This window comes from Watersipora subatra, chromosome 10 (assembly GCF_963576615.1).
Source record: "Watersipora subatra chromosome 10, tzWatSuba1.1, whole genome shotgun sequence".
In the NCBI taxonomy this organism is placed as follows: domain Eukaryota; kingdom Metazoa; phylum Bryozoa; class Gymnolaemata; order Cheilostomatida; family Watersiporidae; genus Watersipora; species Watersipora subatra.
The window spans coordinates 42,841,919-42,869,163 of NC_088717.1; the positions used below are offsets into that span (position 1 = coordinate 42,841,919).

Consider the following 27,245-nt stretch of genomic DNA (forward strand, 5'->3'; position numbering starts at 1 on the left):
TAAATACAACATTATGGATGCTAAGATAGATATAACATTATGTATGTTAGGATATATATAACATTATGGATGTTAAGATAGATATAACATAATGGATGTTAGGATAAATATAACATAATGGAGAATAAGATAGATATAACATAATGGAGGCTAAGATAGATATAACATTATGGATGCTAAGATAGATATAACATTATGGATGCTAAGATAGATATAACATAATGGATGTTAGGGTAGATATAACATTATGTATGTTAAGATAGATATAACATAATGGAGGCTAAGATAGATATAACACAATGGATGTTAGGGTAGATATAACATTATGTATGTTAAGATAGATATAACATAATGGATGCTAAGATAGATATAACATTATGGATGCTAAGATAGATATAACATTATGGATGTTAGGGTAGATATAACATTATGTATGTTAAGATAGATATAACATAATTGAGGCTAAGATAGATATAACACAATGGATGTTAGGGTAGATATAACATTATGTATGTTAAGATAGATATAACATAATGGAGGCAAAAATAAATATAACATAATGGATGCTAAGATAGATATAACATTATGGATGCTAAGATAGATATAACATTATGGATGTTAGGGTAGATATAACATTATGTATGTTAAGATAGATATAACATAATGGAGGCTAAGATAGATATAATACAATGGATGTTAGGGTAGATATAACATTATGTATGTTAAGATAGATATAACATAATGGAGGCTAAGATAGATATAACATTATGGATGTTAGGGTAGATATAACATTATGTATGTTAAGATAGATATAACATAATGGAGGCTAAGATAGATATAACATAATGGATGCTAGGATAGATATAACATAATGGATGTTAGGGTAGATATAGAAATAGGGATGCTAGGATATAACATTATTTGTTGATAGTTTACCTGCAGACTTTGACTGATTAAAAACAATAAAAGGTTTTTGTTGAAAAGTACTCCACAGTGAATTACTATATTTATAACTTTGTGTGAATAGATGGTCCTAACATTAAATATAGTATGAATAAAAAGTATAATATTTAATAAATATACCAAATTTACGCCAACATGCCTTAATTTAAATGACTTCCTCAAGTTATACCCTCAACAAACTATTGTTACATTACAAGTGAATCTGGTAAATGCAACAGCATATCATCCCTATTCAAACCCACAGATACCAACACCAAAACCTTTGACAGAGACAAGCTACACCACCATATGCTGCTAAAAGGAGTATAAAAATCTGTTAAATTAGAATGAATGAAAAAAAAGAACATTAAATCATCTATTCATGCTCATATTTACATAATATAGGCCTAACCAAGTTTGTTTATGTTTTAACATGGTTATATATGCATGCCGCAATGCATGGCCTGGTGGGCGCACAAATAAAACAGAAATATCATACTTGGAGTTTAGAAACAACCTGCTTTACCAAACGTTGAGCTTTAATTTCATGTGAACAGCCTGCTGCTAGGGACAATACACGTTTCTCCCAGTTGAAAATTAGCCAACGGTACAGGATGTAAGGTACCATACACATGGACACAGAGTAGCTATATATTTTGTCTAGTAAGCCTTGTAATAATAGTAGCAAATAAAAGTTTAGCATGCTAAGTTCATCTTGACCAAGAATATGATGACCCGTGTCAGGAAACAACATTGAGGAGACAACTCAACTTTGATGAGACAACTCAACTTTGATGAGACAACTTAACTGTGCATGCCTGATGCTCCCATCTGTTATTTCATGGCAGTGGCCAATAAATTTACGAGCTAATTTAATTTCAATTTCTCCCATTTTCTCCAATACCTTTTTCTTATTGGGGTCACAACCGCATATAGTCTTCTTTTTATAGGATTTGTTGTGACCATTCAGCTCGCGTTTTAATAAGGGATACATGTTTTCATTCCCTGTCTGATATCACTATTAAAATACTCTCTGTAATACTCACTAGTTGTCATACCAGAGTTGACTAGTTGAGTCCAAATTAGAAAAACTAAATATTAAAATGAATTTTATTCTACAATAGCTTTACTCCTTTGGCTGAAATTTTATTTATTAAAATCTAGCTATCACATCAACCGCAGTGATTATCATCTTAGCTCTGCCCTTTTTTAAAGGAAATGTGACAGCAGCAGTCTACAGATTTCGAGAAACTCGTCATGGAACCTGACGCTCAATGAAGACCTGTTTTCTCATGGCACACTTGCTCACAGACAAACACCAAAATCTGTCATTATAGTTACATAACCTCCTATCAACTCCATTAAATATAAATTTAATGCTTTAGACGGCATTATCACTTCATTTTTGGTTGCCAAAGGCTACCAAGAAACTTTGTCTAAAATTGCCCGATATCCATCATGAAAAAAGTTTTCACTAACCACAAAGATATACCACTAATCACAAAACTATATAGAAAATTTGCTATACAATGCAATATACCATAGATGGCAGGTCTACTATGAAATTTTTACTTGGAGGGTAGAAATTCTTGCTCTGCTAAGAAAATGTATGACAGGTTTGTAGTAAATGCATGACAGGTTTGCAATGATGGATCTACTGAGAGAGGCGAAATTCTTGCTGCATTTATAAAAACAAGATACTGTATGTGCCAAGCTAAGATAGCGATTTATCATGAACCTTCTGCAATGGCAATATGTTGCTACTCAAGTCCTCTTTTTGATGAAAAAGGTGAGCTGATAAACATGATGAGTGGAGAGAGAAAATAGCTCAAGGATATTCAGTAATGCTGATACATCGGTAAGAGAAATTGCGCAATGCCTCCTGCTAACAGAAATCCTCTAACACTGAAAAAGTGACGAGATGAATGAAGATGGTTAATCAACAACAAGAATTCTACCTCCAAATGTAGCAGGATATGCTCAAGGTCTGAGGCTAGTAAGATCAAGGTCTGAGGCTAGTAAGCAAGTGAGGTAGTCCCTTGCTGAAGGAGAAGATGTGATAACAACAACGCGATATCTCAGCTTGTCCCATACAAGTATGACACAGCAAAAACATTAATAGAGAGATTAATTTATTCATTATTGAAAAGGATTTGAATGAGCAACAGGTACAAACAAAAAATAAGCGAATAAAAAGTTACTGCAATCATCGTGAAAAGCTCGCGGATCGTATATAAAAAATATGGATAGAAAAACGCCTGAGAACGGGACTCACAGAAAACTTTGGCATGCTCTATAAAGACATCCATCCAATTCTTTCTGTAACGAAAAGAAAATAAGAGTAGAGCTCAATGATATAAACAAAAGTAGGTAGTTATTTCACAGATCTATGTTTTACTTCCTTTTGCAAACGTTTAAAAAGATAAATAGAAACATTAACATAATTGCTTAATACTGCAAAAAAGATGATGAATTTGGGAGAAAATTTAGAGTATCTATACAAGGAACCAGCTGGCGAGTGCTGAGGCTACATTGCTTAAAAACTGCATAGCGAGTACACTACCAGTTTAGCATTATGTCAGGAAAACTTATCATAGCAAAGTTCTCAGACTTTGGCTGCAATACAAATGTGCACTAGCGTGGCAGCTAGAGCAATCAAAAGCTACATTCAATATTGCAATGATTACACCACCTCTGTGTTGATCAAACATATATAACGCATTAGCTACACAAAACATCTGATAACACAAAAGTATTCAAAAATTAGCATTCCAATCTGTTATCATTTACCAAGAATGTGACTAAAAAGTGTCTTCAATTTGCTAATTTGACTATTAAACATGGAACATAATATAGTTAACAGAGGCATTCTCTTTACATCTCGAAAACCATCATAACCTAAAAACAAACTGCTTTGAAATAGCGAAGTGACACTAACCTTAATTTAGTAGTGCATGTGTAAAACGGACTACATCAGAGCTGAACTCCTCCGGAATCTCAAAGGCAGCAAAGTGGCCTAAACGAATGTAATAATATGGAACACAAGATAATTAAAAGGTCAACACAACTAGCATAGGAATTATTTAGAGTTGAGCGTACATTATACAATGTAAACCCTGCTTACTATGTACTGTTCTATAGCCCAAACATTTGCAGTAAAATCATGCCAGTGAGTCTGAGGTGCATAGACAGTATACGGTTAGGAAACATGTAAAACATTTGGAATCAAATTGCATGCCCCTCAGAACTGATTGGAGTACAAGAAAGTAGGCAATAACGGAGTCGGATATGTTTACGGTGAATAAGAGTGTGCGATTTGGTGCATCAGTGAAAGTCAAACAGTTTTCTTAAAACAATCTATACAAAGACTTGTGTACTACCAATCATGTATCCCAGCTCACCACTTTTCCACCAATCACATCACGGACTCTTTGAACATTTTGTCTTATCCCAAATCTACTAGTTTCTGCATTTGTGTTACAGGTTTCAAAATCCTACATAAACTATGCCCAGAATAGGTATTTGTATTCATCCTTCCACACATATGATAAACATTTTCTATTTCGTGACACCAACATGCTACATCCACCAACATGTTTCAGCTTATGAACTTTCTGTTACAACAACCTGTCAATTCACTACCTCGACTCCTCCGCAATACTAGCAGATTATCAACTTGTAAACACGTTTGTTCAACTCACTAAATAATTCCTGATCTTTGTCTTTTATTTTTCTTCCGTTAGGCGTGTAGCGAAAAACATCATTTTGTTGATGACCACCAATGCTGATAAAAATTTATACATACAACAAAATGCTTTCAGTATATGCAAAAGTGTTTGATAGGATTCGTTCTTGGGTCATTATCACTGGGCCGGTCACACATCACTGAATGCTGCATGTAAAGATAACTCCAAGTTTATGGATATGCGTAGGACTAAATGAAAGTTTGTCACATATTCATTCCATATTTTAGATATATTTTAGGCATATCCCGCTAGGGTAGGAGTCAGAAATAAGCTACCTGAAGCGTAAGACTACAAACTACCAGTATAACTGACACAGTCATAATCATAACGTAGAAAGATACTTTCCCATCTTTCGTGTTTAGCAATTCAAATCAACACATTTTATCTCAAGATTTGATGCGACATACAATGTAGATATGAGTTCGGATAGATCTAGAAGTTTTGCTCCTGAAAGTTTTTTCTTTGCAGAGTCAAATATAATAATAAGTAATAATAATTATACATTATTACCAGTATAACAAAGTAATATAAAAATAATAATAATAACATACGAACAATGCAGTAATAATCTATATATATGAACCTCAAAGGGTGTGCGTATGTCTGTGTCCAGCTATAGCTATTAGAATCTTGGAATGAAGAATCTGTATCACAGAAGATTTGATTTCGGAACCTCCCATTCCACAGACAATATGCTAAACCACTATGGAGCTTTGGATTTATTGGGCGATATATGTCGTCATGTAGGTGAAAATACGCTTACCACTCTGCGTTACGACACAAAATCATTTTTTGCTTGCTTTCACGGCTCTTATTATCAAGTTTAGCAATACTTGTTTACTCAACTAGCCATTGGCAATGTGCCAGGCTAATAGCAAATGGCAGGCAACTACATGACCTGTCACTGTTTATAAGCTGATTTTTAATACCCGTGCAACCCGGAAATTCTGCTAGTAGAGAAATAAAATCTAGTTATTGCCTTTATGGTATGACAACACGTTACAGTAGTGCAGTTGAGCAGCCATGTTATATGAATTGTTGAAGATGTTCCAGACAGTATTTTTACTCTTTTAGTAATAGTAAAATTATTATGCCAGTTATAACTTACGTGTATGTATAATAAGTCGCAAGTCAATAATAATAAGAAAAAAACTAATACAGTAAACACGAATAAAGAGAACATGTTTTGGAATGTTTGACCTGCATCATTGATAAAAGGAAAGATGAAATGTTCAGACCTGGATAATAACTCAATAACAAAAAAAAGATATTGAATGATTACTGCTTGTTTTTCAAGACCAAAAACTAAAAACCAACAAAATTACTGTTATACAGTAGATGCTCTTACAATGTATACTTCCTATGACGTATACTTCCTATAACGTAATGTGAAAAATTTACGTGAAGTTTTGCCTCGTACTACATAAAAACTTTCATATACAGTATCGTAAAGGGTGAAATAGGAGCTAGTTGTCAAAGGAATAACACGCATCTTATGGTTAGCCCTAAAACTACCACTTTCCCTCTTACAGCACCTCATAGAACAAACAATGTATAGTGTTATCGCTGTTATATAGACATGTATACTAGTACCCTGAAAGTTTAGTTCGCCATGAGAAATCGTCAAGTGTGGTGTTGATACAGAACAGATAATAGATACAGTACATGTAAGTAACTGCGTAATTATTCACGAGTTGGAGTATAGTTTGGAGCATAGTATAAAAAGAATAAGTATAAAAACAATTTCATTATCGCCATGGTTTTATTCATTATTATTGCTGTTTTACTGTATAATAAAGGAACGGTGTACCATGGAAAAGTTTGTATTAGTGTTGCTATAGTACAGGTTTGAGGTGAATTGAGATGAAACCTAATTAATGCCTACCTCCTTTCATCAGAGCCGTATACTGAACAAGGTTAGGAATCCTCAGCTCCGCAATAAATCTTGGACAGAAAGCAATCTCATACTTTGTCATCAGGACAGCACCTGCGACATCTGTTCTGGGGCTACGTCAAAATTACAAAATACTATGAAATAGGTCCCTCACCTGACTTAATGAATAGCAACCTACACTCAGCTGTAAGAATCTTTAGGCATAACGAAACAACACATCAAAGTTATCTTTCCACTATGTACCATAATAAAAACATATGCGATTTCTACTGATGCTGTGAAGGGAGTGCTAAATGGCATACTACTAGATAGAAACTGCTAAACTATTGAAACTAGAAATTAGCCATTTAATTTTGTTCGATAAAAAGATGCAAAAGGTTGCTGATGCAGGAAACAGCTAAGTTAGCTTTAGTTTCTTAAGACATAACGAAACCACAGATTGAAGTTATCTTTTCACTAGGAACCATAATAAAAGCATATGCGATTACTACCTGACTATTACAGGGTAATTAGATGCTGTGAAGAGAGCGCTAAAAGACATACTACTAAGTGGGTGTCGCTAGACTATTGAAACTGAAACTAGCCATCTAACTTGTTGTTATATAGTAAAGATTTGGTTGCTGATGCAGGAAGCAGGTTAAGTTAGCTTTGGTTTTTAACCATAAAAGTGTTAAAAACAGCGAGAATGCTCACCGTGCCACAAACCTAGATACTCCTAATACACTTAATCTAAGTTTATCATACGCACCTCTAAGTAACCATTCGATGTATCGTACATGTAGAATATTTGAGTAATACAAAAACTGCAGTTTGACAGTGAACACTTCATTACATACTTTTAAAGTGGCGCTCAAAGCTGTTTTTACAACTCACACCTAGCAAAAACTCAGAAAGGACTTCTGAGTTTTAAGGAAAGTATACACATCCCCAACGCCTAATCCATAGCAATTACTTAATTTAAAAGCAGTTTATATTATATAATCTCTTGTAAATCACCACTGGAAGTAGCATCAAATGCTTGTGCCATGCTAAAATGAACACAGTGACATGACACTTAAGAATAAGTGCTTGTTAAAAGTGCTTACAATGGTCGACGTTCAAAGTTGCTAAAGGCTTCTTTATAGAATCTGACTGAAGACTGTATGGAGTTGCTATGCCAGTATACTAGGACATTATTCAACGCGTCATCTATGGAAAAAGGGAGACTTTCTGTAGCTTCCTGTAGAGGCTTGTCAACATTCGAGCTGTCAGTCCAAGTGTAAAATTTTTCCAAGATGTACACTGCCAGGCCCAGAGGAGAGTCTGTCAGGGCAGCCCCTGCAGAAGATATGAATTCATCATATTGTACTTAGGAGAAGCAGCTAGTACTTAGGAGAGGCAGCTAGTACGTACTTAGGAGAGGCAGCTAGTACGTACTTAGGAGAGGTAGCTAGTACGTACTTAGGAGAGGCAGCTAGTACGTACTTAGGAGAGGCAGCTAGTACTTAGGAGAGGCAGCTAGTACTTAGGAAAGGCAGCTAGTACTTAGGAAAGGCAGCTAGTACTTAGGAGAGGCAGCTAGTACTTAGGAGAGGCAGCTAGTAATTAGGAGAGGCAGCTAGTAATTAGAAGAGGCAGCTAGTACTTAGGAGAGGCAGCTAGTACTTAGGAGAGGCAGCTAGTACGTACTTAGGAGAGGCAGCTAGTACTTAGGAGAGGCAGCTAGTAAGTACTTAGGAGAGGCAGCTAGTACGTACTTAGGAGAGGCAGCTAACAATACATGCAAATGCTAAAACTAGCAATTGCACTGATACATTGTTGAATAATAGACTTCAATCTTTACAATATACAGAGATTAAGATGTGGTATGGGCAGAGCTTAAAAAGTAGGAATATTTACGTCTGCTGAGATTAACAACAATGCTTTGGACTGTTTGACATCACAGTTCATAGACAATGCCCTTAAAGCTGTAGTGTGCAAAATTGTAAGGTTGCAGCAGGTATACAGCTAATACTTGCAAACCTGGCTTAGCTGATACGCTTATAAAAAATACTCCTGCAAAACCTCAAATGCTGGAATTGTGTATGTCATACTCGAGTATTTTGAATTTCGTGGTTCAACACATTTTATTAAAACTTTAAAAGACAAATGCTTCCGTCATTTGACTATGTAACATTGAGCCAAAGACAATTTAAAATAAACATCACAACAGCAGAAAACTAACAAACAACTCTGAAGTTGTCTCCCTTTCCGAATATAGTTCAGTTCAACTCAACTTAACAATCACCTCGCAATAAAATGTTTCAACATATGATAAGAATTGAACAAACGTTTGACTTAACACCTGATAAATTCTCAACACATGACTTGCAAAGATTCTCCAAATATAGCAGTTTTCCTTTACATAGCTTGGTTTTATGCTGTTCAAACAATATAAAACAGACCCCCTCAAATCTTGTTAATTATAAACTCAAAGGTTCAAGAAGACTAGTGAAACTGATGGAAGCGATGAAAAAAGAAAGAAGCTAGTTTCTTTTGTTAAAATAAATCAAAAAGCTACCAACAACTGTAACATGCAAGCAAGCATATTTGGGTTAATTCTTTTAAAAATCATATATAAAGTCTTCTAGCAGTTATTGTGGAAAAAAGAGAACTTGAAACAGGTGAGAGAGGCTACATGTGATGAATAAAGATAAGATGTAAAATTTTAAACTTCAAAATAACAAAAATACAAGAAAATCTCGAAACAAATGGTGTTAGGTATGCGAAAGCTGCAGTTCGTACTTCCATAAAACAGCATTTTCCATTGCACATAAGTTCATCATGTCAGAGAAGTAAAAATAACTAAAGCTCTAAAAAACGACTGCAAATAGCCATCATTGGTAAACTAAGAACTCACCTACAGTATCAGGTTTAGTGGCTTGCAGGTGAAAATAACCTCCTTCCTTGAATAAGAAAGTATAGCCCGAAAAAAGCCCTTTAGCCTCGGACAGAGCGAGTTCACTCCCCTGCATTAGCTGCCCAGGTGCAATAGCTGCTGCCAACTTCAATATAAAAATATATCTATTCGAGTGAACCAGTAGAAAACAGGGAGCTACAAAAAAAATGCTGCAAATCTAGCCGTATCGAACATTGCATTTACTACAGTGATAGATATTTATATGTATGACATCACTTGACTGAATTGTGATTGGCTAAATTAAAGTATGAAAGAAATGTATACTGATCCCGCTAATGGTGTGTGCAACCGCTAGATGCCAAAAAGACTCAATAAATACTCTCAAAGAAGGCCCATCAATACCAGATACTGTATATGGAGGCCGGACGAACTTAGCTCCTAGAATACTGACACCTAATACTGCAGTCATGTAAAGCACTGCTGTGCCATGCCATACACTGATCTGTCATTTTATACACTACTGTGTCATGTCAAACACTACTGTGTCATGGCATACACTACGGTGTCATGTCATACACTACTGGGTCATGTCATACACTACTGTGCCATATCACACACTACTGTGTCATGTCATACACTACTGTGTCATGCCATACACTACTGTGTCATGTCATACACTGATCTGTCATGTCAAACACTGATCTGTCATGTAAAGCACTGCTGTGTCATGTCATACAATGATGAATCATTTCATAAAATGCTTCTTCATGTCAAACGCTGCTGTCACATAGCATATATACTCCAGTGTCGTGTTGTGCACTGTTAATGCACTACAACAGTGAGCAAACAGTTAATTTTGTAGACACTACTAATACATAAGCATATATTGATGCATATGTGTAGAGTGTACAAGGTGATCAATAGGGTACACTGATTAATAATATTGCTATCTGCCTATGAAAACCCTTTGAACACAAGCATTGCAACCTTTTAGCTTCTCACCTCTCTTTACGTCGCAGCACCCTTTCTTTGAGTACAGCCTATACATGTATGTGATGTAAAATACTAAGTCATATATCACACACTGAGGCATCTAGCTAGCACAAAAATGGTCAAACGAAGAGTGGCAAGCGAAAAATAACAGTCGCCGTAATCTTAGGTACTAAAGGCAGTTGATAAAACGGTTTCCATCATTTTCCTCTAGGTCCATTGTCTTTTCATTTGTCTGACTGGTTTAGAACTTAAATAGGACTCTCACAAGGTAAAACTTGCTCAAATACCTTAGGACACTTTTATTTCGCTAGTATTTAGTTTCGTGAGTAGCACACAGAGTAAAATTTCGCTGCAACTTAATTTCGAGACTCTGATGAGTGCGAAAATATAGTGATGTGAAAATAAATGCAGCGGAACAAACAGATTAGATTCCTCAGGTCCAGTTCGCTAGTAAGAAAAGTTTTTCAATTTTGGACTAGTTTGTATCTGTAAACCGCAGGTAGAAATGTGTGGTCGAGATCCATAATTAAATTTGATCGCTTGCTGCCATTTGCTTCTTGGACTATCAATGACGTCTAGGTCCCTCTATATGACAATTTTATTGTGGATATCAATGAACAAAGCTACCTATTTAATTTCGCGTTTTCGCTCGTTCGTTATGATTGCTTAGTTTCGCTCATGAAATTTTCGCGAGAGGATGACTCCGCGAAAACGCGAATGTTAGATGACGCAAATACATAAGTGTCCTAGGGTAGTAGCGATAGTATTAACACACAACCGAACAACAAAACATGTCAGACCACCATATACCCAAGCGTAATCAAATATGTCATATCACCAGATATCCAAGTATACCACATACCACATCACTACATACCCAAGTATACCACATCATTACATACCCAAGCATAACAAAACCGGTCACATCCCTACATACCCAAGTGTACCAAACATATTATACCACTAATTATCCAAGTGTAAAAGACTATCCCCATAAAGGTGAAATGGTACCGCTTAAGCATTTAAGAGCTTAGTATCAGTCGGTGTAAACTTTACATATACATCAATTAACTAAAATAAATACAATTTGTTACTTGTAAGCATAAAGATACTAGCCGACACCAAGAGTCAGTAAATCGGTTTGTGAATAATAGTAATAATAAGGAAAGCCATCAGTATTGGCTCAAATAATCTATATCAATATTAAATAATCTATAATCCCTTATTTTCGATAGTGAAAAGTCAAAATCATAAAAACTAAGGCTTTGTTCTCTGAAACATCCCAAATGTGTCCTAAATATATATAGTGGAACCTCTACTGACAAAACACTCTACATGTAAAACTTTCAAGTTTCAAAACGTCTTTTGGTAGGAATTTTGCTTCGACTTAACCCTTTCGCGGGCAGAGCGACGTTTTTGTCGCTTCGCGATACGGCTGCTAATGGGCAGTGCGACGTTTTTGTCGTTTCGGTAACGTATTTTATTATTGCAGTTTCTGGTTAGCTAAATGCCGTTTTTTGTTTATTTTTTTACCAATAGCAAGCTACGATATAGTAGTTTTGGTTAGCCTCAAAAATTGGGAAAAAAAACGATCGTTTTTAGCAGTGATTAATAAATAAAATTTCGAAAAACATTAGAAAATTGTTCTAAATAATTTATCAACTTTTATTTTTCTTGGTTCGGTTTTAGCTTTTATTTACCGAATTTTTCGAAAGTTTGAATTTAGTTTACCGTCATGGCGACTTCTAAAAGAACCTCCCGAAATTATTCTAATAAAGCAAGTACTAGTACCGAAATTGCTAAGAAATTCAGAGCTGACAGTGACTCTTTAGATTTAGTAGCAAGAGATGACAGTGAATCAGGTTCAGATTGTGATTGGAATGACTTTACATCTGAAAGTGACAGTGATGAAGAGGCTGGTAGCAGTAATGATGAGGATGTGAGTAGGAGTGATGCCAGTGCCTGGAAGAATATAACCAAAATGGACAGAGATAAATCTCCTACAATTCAGCAGTTTATAGCAGTGACAGGCCCAGTATTTACTCCAGTAGATGCTCAACCAGTAGAGTATTTTGAAAAGATTTTTGAGCCTGTCAATCCAAAAAGTACATCTTTGTGGGAGCTCTTTGTTACACGAATAAGTACATGGTGCAAAGACTGTGATGTGGGCCTTTGTAAAGAAGAATGCTTTCGAAAATATCATTCGTAAATAGACAATTGTTATGAAAAGCATATATTTTATGTTATACATTTTTATTCGTTTATAATATATATATATATATATATATATAGATGCCTATGGACATATACATGTATACATATGCACCTTTAAACATAGATATATGCACATAATAACACACAGAAAAGTGTATGAACCTTTTTAAAAAAATTGATTTTTTGGAAAATTAATTCGCCCATAGGGGTCTGATTTAGTTTTGAAAATTCGCCCGCGAAAGGGTTAAGAATGGTGTTTCTAGATATAAAAGGCCTTTCGTATCTTGGCCTGTCGGTTTTTTTTTGTATCTTGGCCTTTTTACTTCCAAGGATGAGATATACAATGAAGCACATTTAGTCTCATTTGCTAGTGAAAGTCGGTAAACGAGTGTTTTGTTTTCATTTGTTGTATAATTTGGAGTCATCTTATATCACATACAGAGTAGGACAACTTCTGTTTCTAGCAATTCAAGTTTTGCAGTTTTTGCATGATGGCAGTTTTTTAGTTTAAGATGATGAAAATAAATCTTTCTATTTTTGTTGTTGAAAACATTTATTCTGAACTAAACAAAACCATGACAACAATGAAACATCCACTTCCGCTCGCCAACTCCCCACGGTTTTTGCTTCCTCTCATTGAGACGGTGAATGCCAGATTTAAATAAACAAACGAACCGCTCATAGTTTTTTATTCGTATTTCACTGTACTTTATTTTAATCATGTGTAATTTATCTATTTATTATCTAGTAATATAATTCTTACACATATTTGTTACAGGTTTTAACCATTGCATGTATTTATAATTTATACAAATATTATGTCCGAGTTTTGTGAGTGCATGGAATGGATTAGGGTATTTATAAGGTAAAATGGGTTTCTACTTACGAAACGGCTTCCGCAATGAATTAATTTCACAAGTAGATGTTTCACTATATAAGCAAACACAAGCAAGAGTAGCATTAAGCACTACGCAACAATAAACCGCGTCACAAAAAATATAGAATAACAATACAGACTTTCTGCAGCATTGCGCACCGTGAAGAGTAGCAAATCATGACCATTTGCTGAATGCCTACCGTGTAGGGTAGAGTTCTGAGATCCTCATCAAATGCAGGAAGACTAAACATGTTGGTATGAAATCCAATAACTCGTTCAGGATAAAGTGTTACAATCCATTCAGTAACAAACGCTCCCCAATCACCACCCTGAGGAATATACTTGTCGTAGCCCAACTTGTTCATCAATTTATTAAAAATGGCGGCTGCATACTCTGGGTTAAGACCTAAAAACAAACACACGACTTATCAAGACAGATATTATTGAGTATAAGCACGTGATTGAAGTAGCTACTCATTGCTTGTCTTGTGTCATCTGTATATTTAGAGTAAGCAGGAAATAAACCTTATTACAGACATGAATTAAATTGTTTAATGAGGCAGTAGGTGTGAACAGCGGAGACTCTAAGAAATTTATTGAATCAACGGAACAAAACCTCTGTGTTAAAATTGTAGCACACACCTACCATATTATAAAACATCTATTTGGATGCCACCTTTATTTGAACGCCACTTTTAATAAGACCCTGCCATAGAAAAAGTGTTGAAAAATAGAGCACACCCTTTAATTGAATGTCACTTTTATTTGACTGCTTCTTTGATCTTTATGAAGCCATAATAGCAAATGATCAGTAGAAAAGTGTCCACAAATGGCCCTAACAATGATTTGGTCACATAAATAACAATTCTTTCGTTGTTGCCATGGTTTTAGTGACGGTGTACCTAAGAAGATCGATCATCACAATCATCAGACCTATACTCTGTACCTAAGAAGATTGATCATCACAATCATCAGACCTATACTCTGTTTCAAAGTCACTAAGGTCTAAATCTGATGCATTGTCTCCAGATCCGTCCATAATGCCCTCTACAATCTGACCTGGAGACTTTAAAGCGTTTTGATGAACGATAAAATACGCTTCAGGAATATCATGCGAAGTAATAGCAGCCATTGTTATGGCGTATCACAGTCCATTTTCTGATTCCAAAGCTTTACATTTTTTTTCTTTAAAACTTTGAAAGTGACACCATCAAAATAATTAATAACTGTATCAGGCTAACATGTTTTACTCCGAGTAGTTCCTTGTTTAACTCGAACTGATACTTCATCGTTTATGGAAAATGGTTTGGCAAAATTGCTGAAGCTGGCGTCATTTATGTCGCTTTGCTCGAAAGAGTGCAAAATATAGGTGACATTAGCATCACTTCGCCTGTAAAAAAGTTAAACTTATCTTCCTAAAATTCTGATGAGCTCGTCGCAAAATACAGCGCCACCCTTTATTTGAACGCCACCTCTAATAAAACACCACTAGAAGGGAGCGGTTGAAACATATTGCGCCGTGTCTTTCAGGTCATTAGTGGCCAGGGTTTTATGGTATCTTAATATTTTTAAAATATGTCAAAAGAAAAAACAGTTATAGCTTCATGTGACATCCATACTATGACATGTAACCTAAATATACAGTTAGTATTATTAAAATAATAACTAATGAGAACTCTATATTGTAAATAGAACACATCATCGAGTCAATTTTAATAATTTATACCAACACAAGATATTACATCATTTGCTGCTTGTCCCGTTTAGAGAGCTATGACATGAAACAGATTTGCTGTGACTTTTAGCTAAGTATTTTTTCCTCTTACCTTATTTTGATATTTAAATGTATATGTTTATATGTATATATAATTTTTTAGGAGTTTTTGTGTTGATTTGTTTGTCCTTTATGGAAATAAAGACATTTGGAGTAAGAGAGTTGAAAATTCGGCATGTAAGATCCTTGGGGCAAGAGAAACCTAATAGAGGGTGTGTCAAGGTCAAGGACAATCTTGGAACCGGCTGGAGCTAAAGTTATAATTTTTGCTCAAAAGCTATGAAAATCAATGTGATTTCACTTTCAGTTAAAACTTTATTAAACTTTATTAGTGCCTGCCAGCAAGTTACAATTATTGAAAAAAAATGGCGCAATAACTGAAAATGTTGCGCGATACTTCATAGCTACATGATCAGCAATGACGCAAGTTTGAATTTGCAATATAAAAAGGTTATGAGACTGAAGTGCCTGTTTTTATCACAATTCTAAATAAACTTTCAGAAAGTAAACAAGTTGTTAGTTTTCAAAATCATTGTTATTACCAACACGAAACCATATGTAAAGTTAAATTTACTTTCATTAAAAGTGATCATTCAATGTTTATTTACTTTCAGTAAAACAACAATTTTTAAGTCAAAGAAAGTCAAGGAATTTTTTGGAAGTATATTTGCCGTTTTAATAAATCCATAAGCACAACATCTCAAAAAAAGAGAACAACTTTTATACAATCAAATGAAACAGGTAAAAAGAAACAGCGGAGACAATGCGGGTCACCAGAGCATAAACTTATGAAACTCAAAAAACAAAAAGAAAGAACTGCAAGACTGACAAAAAAAAGCCCCAGAACAGACAGTACAATATACTGTCTGTTACCTGTTGTTTATATACTGTTGAACATATTATGTTCAACCATTAATCGATAGTCGGTTATGTTTCAACCATACATTGACTAACAATTGGTTATGTAAATCCAAAGTTCAAATGAGGTAAAAAACAATGACTAAATTAGTTATCACTGTAAAAGCACTGTGATTAACGAACGAGCAATAGGAAAACCACTGAAGGTACTTACCAGTTCTATAGGCAGCCTCACTGAAGCCATAACCAGGCAGAGATGGTATGATCAAGTCGTAAGAGAAGCCATGCAGCTCAGCCTTCTGCTGGAGCAGAGGAATCGCTTTGTAAAACTCATAGAAAGATCCAGGCCAGCCATGTATAAGGAGCAAAGGTACACGTCGCAGATCTGCAGCAATTCAAGTACAGTCTACACGCGAGTACAGTCTTTACTAGTATAGCCCAAATCATAAAGCTAGTACAAAAATTTTAGTCAAGAATTATATACAATAACCCTTAATGTTCAGTTATTCGTGATCGGTGCCCTTTCCATCGGTAAAAAGTGTAAAATAGAAATAAATAAGACTAATAAATAAAGTAAATAACAAATTTATATAAATAATAGTAATAAATAATTAAAAAACTGTTTAAAAAAGTCCCTTTTTCACTAATCGTCAGCATTTCCCTCTTTTTCTTAGTTTTGTTAGACAATTTGGAGGTTTGAGGGCATTTATGAAGCATGATGAAGGATGTCGCACGCACTTTGCTTTTTTGTACTTCACAAATCGTAATAAAAATATATAGCGAACCCTGACGGCTGCTATTACAGTGATGCTCTTGGAGGGATCACAATGGACCAGAAAATGCAAAGTATTTATCTATTTCAAGTATTTCAACTTCTTATTATTATTTATTTTCTATAATTTTTAATGAAGATTTTAGCAAAATCTCAAAACTGTGAAAGCTGAACCGCGAAAGTCCAATGAGTAATAACATGATAGTTGTTTATTGTCTGTAAAAACATGAGCAAATGAAACAACCTTTTCTTGAAATATTCCTACAGAAAAGATTCTAACAGACACCAACTATGATTTAAAGCGTACTAGATCAATAGAAATGATAGCAATGCAGACTTCCTCGCGCATATAACCAACTAGTGAATGTTATAAACAATTTTAATATATATACTCATGTATACATTCATCTAATGTATAAGTTGATAAGTGTGTTAAGGCAAAAATTACGCTATTTTAGGCATTAGTCATGTATAGGTCGACTCGGCTATTCCAGAATATTCTGGATTAATCACATCTAACTAGGTGAATGCCTGGCGTTGCCCGGGCAATGAAAAACGTTTTAGGATAGAAAATTTATTTGTCCAAGTTTCTTTACCCAGAGAATTTGAGTAACTTAAGCTAGTCTAAATCTTTACTATAATAAGAGCCATGTTGATCCTTCTGAAGCACAGACGTCCTTCAGCAAACTTCTACTAAAAACATTGGTTTTTTGCTAAATGTAAAGTGTGGTACATGAATTAGCATGAGAGCTTACCAGGATTGCCAGAGACCTTGATGTAGTGTATTTTCAGGCCATACAGAGTAAGTTTATAGTGCTCATAACTGTTCATCTATAAAAGTAAGTTCCCAAAGGTAAGTTTACAGAGAACAATAACATCCATTTCCAAACGTTAAGCGAATGAAGATAGATTTAAAGAGCTTAGAGACATTCGTCTACCCAAATAAGTTTTCAAGGACATGTTTCCAACAGTCATATCAGCTCATCTACTAAAGTGAGCTAATGATCTCTCTGAGGAGATCTAAGACCTGTTATCCAATGCTGTATGTCCAACTCTATATGCTAATATGCTGGCAGTCCAGTTCGCCATGAGAGAGCATCTGTTCAGGTGTAATAAGTATCTGCACAATTATTCTTAAACCATAACTGCCATGTACCACTTTTAATGTATTTGCTAGGTAAATCAGACACGCTGATTCCGATTTTGTACTCAAAATAAAAATTGATCCACTAACTTTCAAAGTAATGAAGGCTTTTTTACAGCGCTTTAATATCGGTCTAAAAAACAACACAATCGGCACAACAAGCTCCACCCATAAATATGTGACGTACACTATGTAGCTTTTTAGGAACAGAAGTTAGGGATGATTAGTCCGATTTAGAATGATATAGAAGGGTGTCTTAAAACACATTATTATCTAAATTCAGCCTTCAAAATATTCTCAGTCTATTATGAAAGATAGATAAACTATTTAAAATTGCTCCTACGTAGCTTGTTACAGGATGTTTAAAAGGCTGAACGCCAAGAAAAATGAGCTCAAAAAGTGCGATTTCATGACAAGCTAGCATTGTTATTGCGCTTTTTGAGCTCACTTTTAAATATGCAATGTTAAATAAAATAGCTCATTTACCTTCCAGAAGAGACTGAGATTATTTTGAAGGCTGAATGTAAATAATAATGGGTTTTAAGACACCCATCTCTATCATTCTAAATCAAACTAAACATCCCTAATTTCTGTTCCTAAAAATCTAGTATACATCACATATTTATGGGCGGAGCTTGTTGTGCCGATTGTGTTGTTTTTGAGATGGATATTGAGACGCTTTCAAAAAGCCTTCATGACTTTGAAAGTTAATTGACCAATTTTTATTTTGAGTACAAAATCGGAATCAGTGCGTCTGCTTTACCTCGAAAATATGATAAACATTGGTTTAGATATGGAAAGGTGATCGAATGGTGAAGAAGGTAGCTTGGCTGGGAAGTCCAATATCCAGGTTCAGTTTTCGCGCAGTGCAACCTTTTTCTTAAAGCTCTTAACATGGCTTCAGATAGACGGACAGCTCTTATTATAGTAAAGATTTGAGAGATACTTAGCTGCACAACATCGAAACTTGAGTGGTAAATTATAACAAAACATATCATAGACGGTTACTAGCAGCTATTCTTCAGTCTTCAAGCTGAAAGACCATCTAAACTAACAGCCAGGTAACCCCAACTAGCATTCACATCTTCAGTGTGTTAGAGCCTTTATAATATACACTACTTTTTAAATATCTCATAAAATTTACAAACTCTTCTTTGAAATTCATGGGTGTTATGTTATGATCATGTACAATGTAACAGGTTTGTAGACTTGACACAAATTTTAAGCAATCTTAAATTGATGGTTTAAAACTTAATTTTCAGACTTGAGACAAGTTCATGAATTTAAAGATCATGAAGATAAACTGGTTCATATTTTGAAGCACATCAAATAGAAGAACTCTTACCAACTTCGCCCACTGCGTTAGATTAAATTTTAGCATATGGTCTCGTAGCTGTGATAGACCAGCACTCGGATAGCCATAGGTCATGTTTGCCTCTTCACTCAGTGCGGGTGGTAGCCTCGCCTGTACCAATCTGTTCTTGTAGTCTGACACCTCAGCATCATTCACAGCTATCTGCAGTTAAGCAATGTGCATATATATGAATACAAAAAATATATTAATTATTACGAAGAATTTCATGTCAGCCCAGAGTTTCAACTATGTTTAAGCATATTTTACTAGTTTTCTAGCGCATGTTATCAGTATAAAGAATTGGGAGTTGACCAAAGTACAACTGGTAATCTGAGGAGATATTCAGGTATGTCTGTAGAATCGATATTATTCTGCCATTTTCCAAGACCTTTAGCTTAAGGAACAAATGGCCGTCTTCGTAGGTCTGTTGTGCTCACCAAATGGCATTGTAATACATTTTAATTAAATGATAGAAGAATGAGGAAATGTTAGTCATCTTAAACACATAAAAGAGTAAGAGAGGCCTCTTGCTAGTAGCTTCAGCTCACAAGAACTTTTTCAAAGGTATCATCTTACTACGGAAGACAACCAGAAAAAAACTACTAACTGCAGATATCAGTCATTGATTTTGCTGCAAGTTAATATGTTGCATTTTTACATAGTTTATGCACGATGAGTATGAAATTACACTGAGTCATCTAACAAGCTATAATAAATGCATGCTGTTTAAATGTCAGAAGGAGGATTAGGTTTGTAACTTTCTGTAAGAAATCCGTCAACGGCAAGGCTTTACAATAGACACAAAAGCTCATATTGTTATTACTCTTATTATTATTATTAAAGGTAACTGGGCAAGGTAGGGCAATATGATGATCATTTACACAACTAAAAATTAGGCTACGATTCAGTACAATAAACAAAACAGCTGCTCAAGGCTTCAAACTTTCCTAATGTGATCAGTCTTATTAACATCTACTAGCAGATCTAAAAAAAAGTGCAAAGTAATCAATCAAACAGCATGGCCCTAGCGAAACGGTTTGTCTATGCCTTTGCAATAGCCTCGCTCGCCCTATGCTATAGAGCGGAAATAAATCTAAGCATGGGCAGCACAAACAACGTCTAGTCAATTTCTTACGAAACCTCAAAATTTTCAGGAGATAGGTTCTCAGCTTCTAGTGCCTCTACATCTGTCAGTTTGCCAAAGTTTCGCCATTCAGGAGCGCTGAGGAGTTCATGAGGCGTGAGCTGCCGACGAACTAAAAGCAGTTAGTAAATAAATCGTTGACAGTATTATTGTATTTAACAATATTAAACGGTTATTCAAAGCTATAAACTATTTAAGAATAGCATAATAGTCATGTCAGTCCTATAACTAACCATTGGCATAAACTGTAATGGAGCAACCACGATTGGACCGGTATTGTAAACTCAAACGGCAACGAAACTACGTTGCATGACAATAGAACAAGCAGCAAAATGCTTACCTAACCACGCAAGTACTACCACGGAAACAGACAATAATGCGTATTTAATGATCGCCATCGATAACGCTAAAGAAAGCTTTACAAGGATACTCGTGCAGTCACGTAACACAAAGACCGGCCCACAAAATTCCAATAGTACAACCTCCACAAAATATTGTTAGACTGATAAGGTTCAAGAGCGCATTTTTTTATTTTACGAGATCACGAGCTAATGTCAAGAACGGTTTTCGTAAACCGAGTATTTTACTTGGAGTTGTTTCTTCTTTTATTAAATGTGCGTATTGGAAGCGAGGTACAGTACATTGTAATATAGTGTATACCATAGATATATATACCTATATATATCTATGGTATATATATCTATGGTGTATACCCATGTATTTTCGAAGGACACGATATAGTAAGACAGTGAAATGGAACGTGCGCTTTTCTAACAATCACTGTTATTGTTATATACGCACCTGTAGGCAAGCGTCTAAATGTTTGTAGGAACTCAGGCTAAGCAAATCGGCATTTGGAGGTTACGCTTCAAGAAGGCGAATCTCTAGAAGCCTGTCGTCTGCACAGGTTTGGATTTAACTAGTCGTATATACTATACAGTATACTACGGCCTATGGCGGAAAATTCTTTAGATTCTGGAATGCTGGTGAGTGAACATATAGCAGTTATCACGTGGCAATTTGTATACCGACAAGAGCTCATGACTATCTTTGAATTCTGGTGATATAGATTTAATGATACATACAATTTTATGAAAATAAATGCAAATATATGAAATAAAAAATAAACTTGCATCAGCAGCAACCTTACAGTACAGTACTTTTGAGATTTAGATATGTAAAATGCAAATACACAAAAACTTTCTATTGTAAACCCTGCACGCAAAAGCACAGCTATTATATAATAGTGTAAAAAGTATAGAGTGATAGCTAGTTGAGAATATAAATGTTTATGCAATAGATTTGCGTGAAAAATGACTGGAAGAAATTAGGCTGTTTAGCCTAGCATATCACAATGCTAAAACTAATAGAGCACCTGCTCATTGCATCATAATAATGAGACAAAAAAGTTCACATTATGGCTTAAAATTGCATAGCAACAAAAGTAAAATTGGTGAATATTATAAAAAAGAATGGAACTAGAAAAATGTGATAGCATTTTAATTGCTAATAGTGTCAACCCTTTTAAGGAAGTCTTCCAGTAGGTATTTAGTAGGCTCATAGGTGACAAAGAGTGCAGCCATTGCTGGTACAGTTCTGATTAGGATGGGAACAATCCTGGAGTAAAGGCCAATGACCCTTGAAAGCAGAAAAAATACCTTACTGGTGAAGGTGTTAAGAATAAGATGCGCAAAAAGGTTTGCTTTGTCTTTTTACTGTTATATGATTGTGGCTCTTCTACAATATGTTTACGTGACACACTTAGACTTACCATCACTTTTATACAAAAACTTTTCGATAGATGATGTAAGATTAGAGCAAATATTTGCTTCGATATACCAAGTAATTTCCAACATACAATAGGCCTATCCAAACTTCTCGCAGCATTACACCTTTACAGGTATATATAAAAAAAGCAGATAAAAACTACGTATAAAACAAATTAAGAAAAATTATATGGTAATGTTATGTGCTTACTATTTTTCTTCATTTCCTAATTTGACTTACGTTATTTCCTGTCAACAATACTCATGCATTCAGTGCTCCCATTTTAGGCAATAAAGACAATCACAAGGCATAATCAAGACAACAATTTTTATCAAACCTAACTGCCCTCAAACACATCACTATTACGATAAGTTCCTCCCTGACCTGACTTATAACATACACCAATTGCATCTACTGCTAAGCAAACAAACACTTTGGAAATGGTCAGCTACCTTTGAAGAAGCGGTTCAGAAGGTCAAGCTGATGCTCTCTAAAGATTGAATACTAACACTCTATGACTCTTGCTTGTGACGCTTCAGCTCACGAACCGTTGCTGACACATACATTGCCTATTGAATGATGGTCAAGAGAGATCAGTTGCATTTGTGCCCCTTATGCCGAGTCCTAGTGAAAGGAATTACACCCAGATCAAAAGAAAGGCATTATTTCTATGGTCACTAAGTTTCACATATACCTGCATGGTAGACATTTCCCTCTTTTAACAGACCACAATCCCCTCACAACCATCCTGGGACCAAAGACAAGTGTTCCACCAATAGCTTCCATGATGATGCAGAGATGGGCAACTGTTCTGACCACCTTCAACTATGATATTAAAAGCAAGTGCTCAATGGATCAGGCTAACGTGGATGCCATGTCGCGCCTGCTCGTTTTGTCATTATGCATACAGTGAGCAACTGAAACTGTTTTACTCAGATTATTTCTCCAGTGCAAAGGACCCCTTCCAGAAATTCAGTTCTCAATCAAGTGTATTGCTACATCATAAAGGGATGGGCACAACCCAAGGATCAGGCAGAAGCCACTTGCTATACACACTGACACGAACTATCTACCCAGGAGGAATGCTTGATGTGAGGGCCACATTTGGCTGTTCTCATTCCTCTGCGGTCCAGACTATTAGAAGAATTACACACTAGTCACATGGATATAGTGAGGATGAAGATGATGTGCGCAGCCGAATATGGTGGCCAGTAATCAATCATGAGATTCAAATGATGGCTAGATCTTGCCCACAGTGCAATGTACCTGCTGATACTCATCATTGAAGACCAGCTGATTCTCCGAGGAAGTGGATTCACATCAACCTTGCAGGCCCAATGAACAGCCTTGTTTTCATTGTAGCGGATTCTTTCTCGAAGTGGTCAGAGGTGTTCCACATGCGCGGCACTTGTACTCAGTCAACAGTAACAGCGCTACATATCTCATTTACTAAAATGAGTCCTGCAGGCTCTGGTCAGCGAAAACGGACCACATTTCTCAGCTGCGTTTGTCTTTATGGACATTAATGGCACACAATACATTACTGTGGCCCTCTACCACCACCACCACCACCCCAGAAGTAATGAACAAGCAGAATGCTTCGTTCAGTCATTCAAGTAGTCGCTCAAAACAACTCAAGGACTTCCCCGGTTGCGCACTGACCAGTTTTTTTTTAAATACCTTACAAGCATTAAAGATGTGATTGCGTCAAATTTTAGTTGATTTCAACATAAAGTATCGGTGCTTTTCTATCACTTGAGATGTTGTTTGCTGTTTTAGGCAATCTCATTCTCAAGATATTTGAAGATTATAATTGAAACGCTTACGAAAAAAAGATGTGCCCAGACTTGCCCAAAATAGTGTATATGGTGAGACAGCCTGTCTCGATCTTTCGTATTCACATTGGTTATTGTGATAAAAGTCGAGTCCTAGGCCACTCTATCGGTATATATTTTATTTTGTATTTGCTTATGATTGCTAGAATAATATGTTAAATCTAGCTACAGATACATTATTATAAATGTTTCAAACGCCTCGAATAAGGATAATTAAAAATTTTGTCATATTAGTTTCCTCTAAATGCTGTGTAAACATTTGAATACCGACTACAATTCGGCCAGTCTAAGGTAATTAGGTCGTCGAGTTAACTTATTTCATCGCGGCCTTTGTATCAGCGAAGCTTTCAGTTGCTACCACACGGGAAACTAATTCTAAATAAATTAAGCACGCTGCATCTTTGAAAATAATTCATTCGAATATATGGCGAAACCAACTGCATCCCTAAAAAGTGATGTATAATCAACGTTATCTATGTAGAAAAAAATTTACTGATCACATTTGATTAGTTCATTCAAGTACAAAACAGATGGTTTTATGAGTTGACGGAAATAGTGAATGCAAAACAATCAATTTGAAATTAATCAACCCACCGATTCTGGCAAAGAGTTAATAAAGCCATTGTTGCACCTGGTTGGCAGTTTGTGGACTCGCATGTTTTCACTTAGTAGCGTAGAGAATAAACATTTTTGAGCTCTTAATATTTGGTCCGTTAGAATTGAGTCAAGCTATGCAAAAGTACCTGTCAATACAGCTATGATTACACTTCATAAATCCAGCTATCAGACAAGATTTTAGTGCAGGGGGCAACGGGGCTATGATGAATTCAATATGTTTTGCAAATCATGTTTTGCATTTTCTTTAACATTAATATTTCATTACATAATTTTTACAAGACAAAAAGCTTTCATCTCACCAAAGAGTTGTTATTAAAAACATCCAAGTCCTGGCCACTCACGTAGTTTCAGCTCATATAATTGGACAAATTACTCAACTGCAGTAAACTCCAACAAAACATATTATGGTTTGTGCGGCGCACATTCATGTATCTCTTTCCCATGTATGGCAGTTTCCGCACTGACACAACTGCTCCACTGGTGACGCCACATAAACATCCTGCAATCGATAAATTATAAGGTTATAAATATGTCATTCATAGATATGACCTTCTAACACGTATCTACTGAAAGCTTTCAAATTGGGAGTTAGATAGATTGCGAGTGTAATTTTAAAAATGACTACATGTTTGACAAAAGCATAAGTACGCCAAGCCAACAACTCGAAGCTTTGTTTCTGGGAGTTAAAAATGAGCAATGGTCAATAGATTTTCCTCACTTTTTACATGTGAGAAGGGAACGTAAATTGTAATTATAAATCTAATTTACTAGCTAAAACTGCCAAAGAAAATTTGAAGCAAATATTATTAGTAGAGCAGGAGGGCATCAAAAAGCTGTCAAAAAAATTTATTTCTTTTGAAGATGGGCTATCTAATAAGAGCAGCATTTAAATTAGAATTCCGAGCTGATTTCAAATATCTGGTTTCTACACCTTTCAGATTGTTCATTTTTGAGCAATATAATTAATATCTTATTTTAATTAAATAAATAGCTGTAATGTTTTATGTGCTTTTGCCAACAATGTGATTATGAAAATGGCATATAAATACTAAATAATTAGCAATAACTTAAGTTGAAATCAATTTTAATAACACTAAAATATATATTATTCAAATATTAGAAGTGTATTATATAATATTATGTATTCTCAGTTTGGTTGATATTGTGGCAGCTTTACAGTTTGTCCTTGTTATTCCGCAACTCCTATATCATTACAGATCTACAAAACAAAATGAAAAGTATTATTAAAGACTCAGACCATGTATATATAATATTTTAGTATACCTATATTAATCATTAATGCTTATTATGTTGAACAGTGTACTTTATTATGCAAGTGAAATTGCAATTAGTCAGTCTTTTATACGGTATAACACATATGTATTCTAATCAAACATGAAGCATGCCTCTGGTTACAATACCACTCGAATAATAACCTTCTAATTCACTGTCATCTGAGTCTTCTGCATCACTACTTTCATCTCCATCATCTATATTTTTATTGCTACAGCAGCTGCATCTGCACATGTCCATACACTTGAGATCTGTGTTGTTGCACTGACAACGACGAGACTGGCATCCAGTTTTGCATCGACAAAACATGTTCATGAGCACATACAGAGGTGCTGGTTGTTGTGTCATCCATCTAGCTTTAAGCTCTCCACCTTCCATAAACCATCCATGTTGCTGGGGGATGGAGCATTGATGATGATTTGCTTGGCTCTTCTCCATATCGCGGCCTGATAGTCAGCCCTAGATATATGGAGATTCAAGTCATCTAGTGTGGGTGGTAGGTTTGATTGAGATGTTGAGAAGAAGATCTTATACCGTGCTTCATTGATGGAATTTGTCTCTTCACTACACAATCTGCATATGAATGTCTCAATAGATTCTCTTATCGCACCATCAACTTCAAAAATCTGTTCCCAATGATTTCAGTGTGTTACAGAATTCAAGATGGTTCTTTAGCAGCTTAAAGAAAGTTATCTTTCCTTTGAAATAGAATGCGCTTACACTGTCGCATCCACTTAGAACATGGAGCCCGAGCAGTGCTTTGCATCGTTCGGGTGTGAGAACGGTAGACAGACAGCCTATGTTTACATATCTCAACTGCTCCTTACCACAGCAGTAAATGAGTTTCCGTGATAGCAGCTCATTCACTAGAGATAGACAGCTTAGGAAAACATCTGTGTCCTGGCACTTGACTAAAACTTTTGAGCTGGGTTTGTCTTCCATTATCTTTGCGATAAGTGATAACATGCGAGTATCTGCCTCCTCGTGGTCTGATGTCAAATTATCTATTTGGCTTACAGCGATTGATCCATCAAGGTCATAGCTGATCATGTGGCATTCTTGAGAAAAAGCTGTTACAAGACCTAGTTTCTGCTTCACAGTTGACTTGCTTCATGTATCCTTCAAAAATTTCCCTAGGGCAG

The 27,245-nt window shown here is 35.5% G+C and overlaps 2 protein-coding genes across 2 annotated transcripts in view; both read right to left on the reverse strand.

Moving 5' to 3' along the window:
* Positions 1 to 3,053: 3,053 nt before the first annotated feature.
* On the reverse strand, positions 3,054 to 21,032 carry LOC137406149 (juvenile hormone epoxide hydrolase-like). Its single transcript, XM_068092679.1, has 11 exons — positions 20,931 to 21,032; positions 20,587 to 20,702; positions 19,438 to 19,608; positions 17,704 to 17,779; positions 16,391 to 16,561; positions 13,745 to 13,950; positions 9,461 to 9,605; positions 7,668 to 7,899; positions 6,574 to 6,695; positions 3,881 to 3,958; positions 3,054 to 3,261 (listed from the first exon to the last, which is right to left on the reverse strand). Exons 1-10 carry the CDS (start codon positions 20,986 to 20,988, stop codon positions 3,882 to 3,884), a joined length of 1,374 nt encoding a protein of 457 aa, XP_067948780.1. The 5' UTR covers positions 20,989 to 21,032; the 3' UTR covers positions 3,054 to 3,261; position 3,881.
* Positions 21,033 to 21,581: 549 nt separating this feature from the next.
* The window catches only part of LOC137407099 (juvenile hormone epoxide hydrolase-like), a 32,840-nt gene continuing 27,176 nt past the window's right edge, over positions 21,582 to 27,245 (reverse strand). Inside the window, exon 12 of the mRNA XM_068093704.1 lies at positions 21,582 to 22,228. The gene's annotated coding sequence lies outside the window, so the exon portion shown is untranslated. The remainder of the gene's footprint in view (positions 22,229 to 27,245) is intronic.

What these genes read in the sequence shown, in the direction of transcription:
- LOC137406149 (XM_068092679.1), bottom strand. Translation starts at nt 20,988, where the DNA reads ATGGCGATCATTAAATACGCATTATTGTCTGTTTCCGTGGTAGTACTT. An exon ending in GGTAGTACTTGCGTGGTTAG is followed by an intron (nt 20,703 to 20,930) that starts GTAAGCATTTTG and finishes AACTGCTTTTAG; the next exon opens with TTCGTCGGCAGCTCACGCCT. An exon ending in CAAGGTCTCTGGCAATCCTG is followed by an intron (nt 16,562 to 17,703) that starts GTAAGCTCTCAT and finishes GAATTGCTGCAG; the next exon opens with ATCTGCGACGTGTACCTTTG.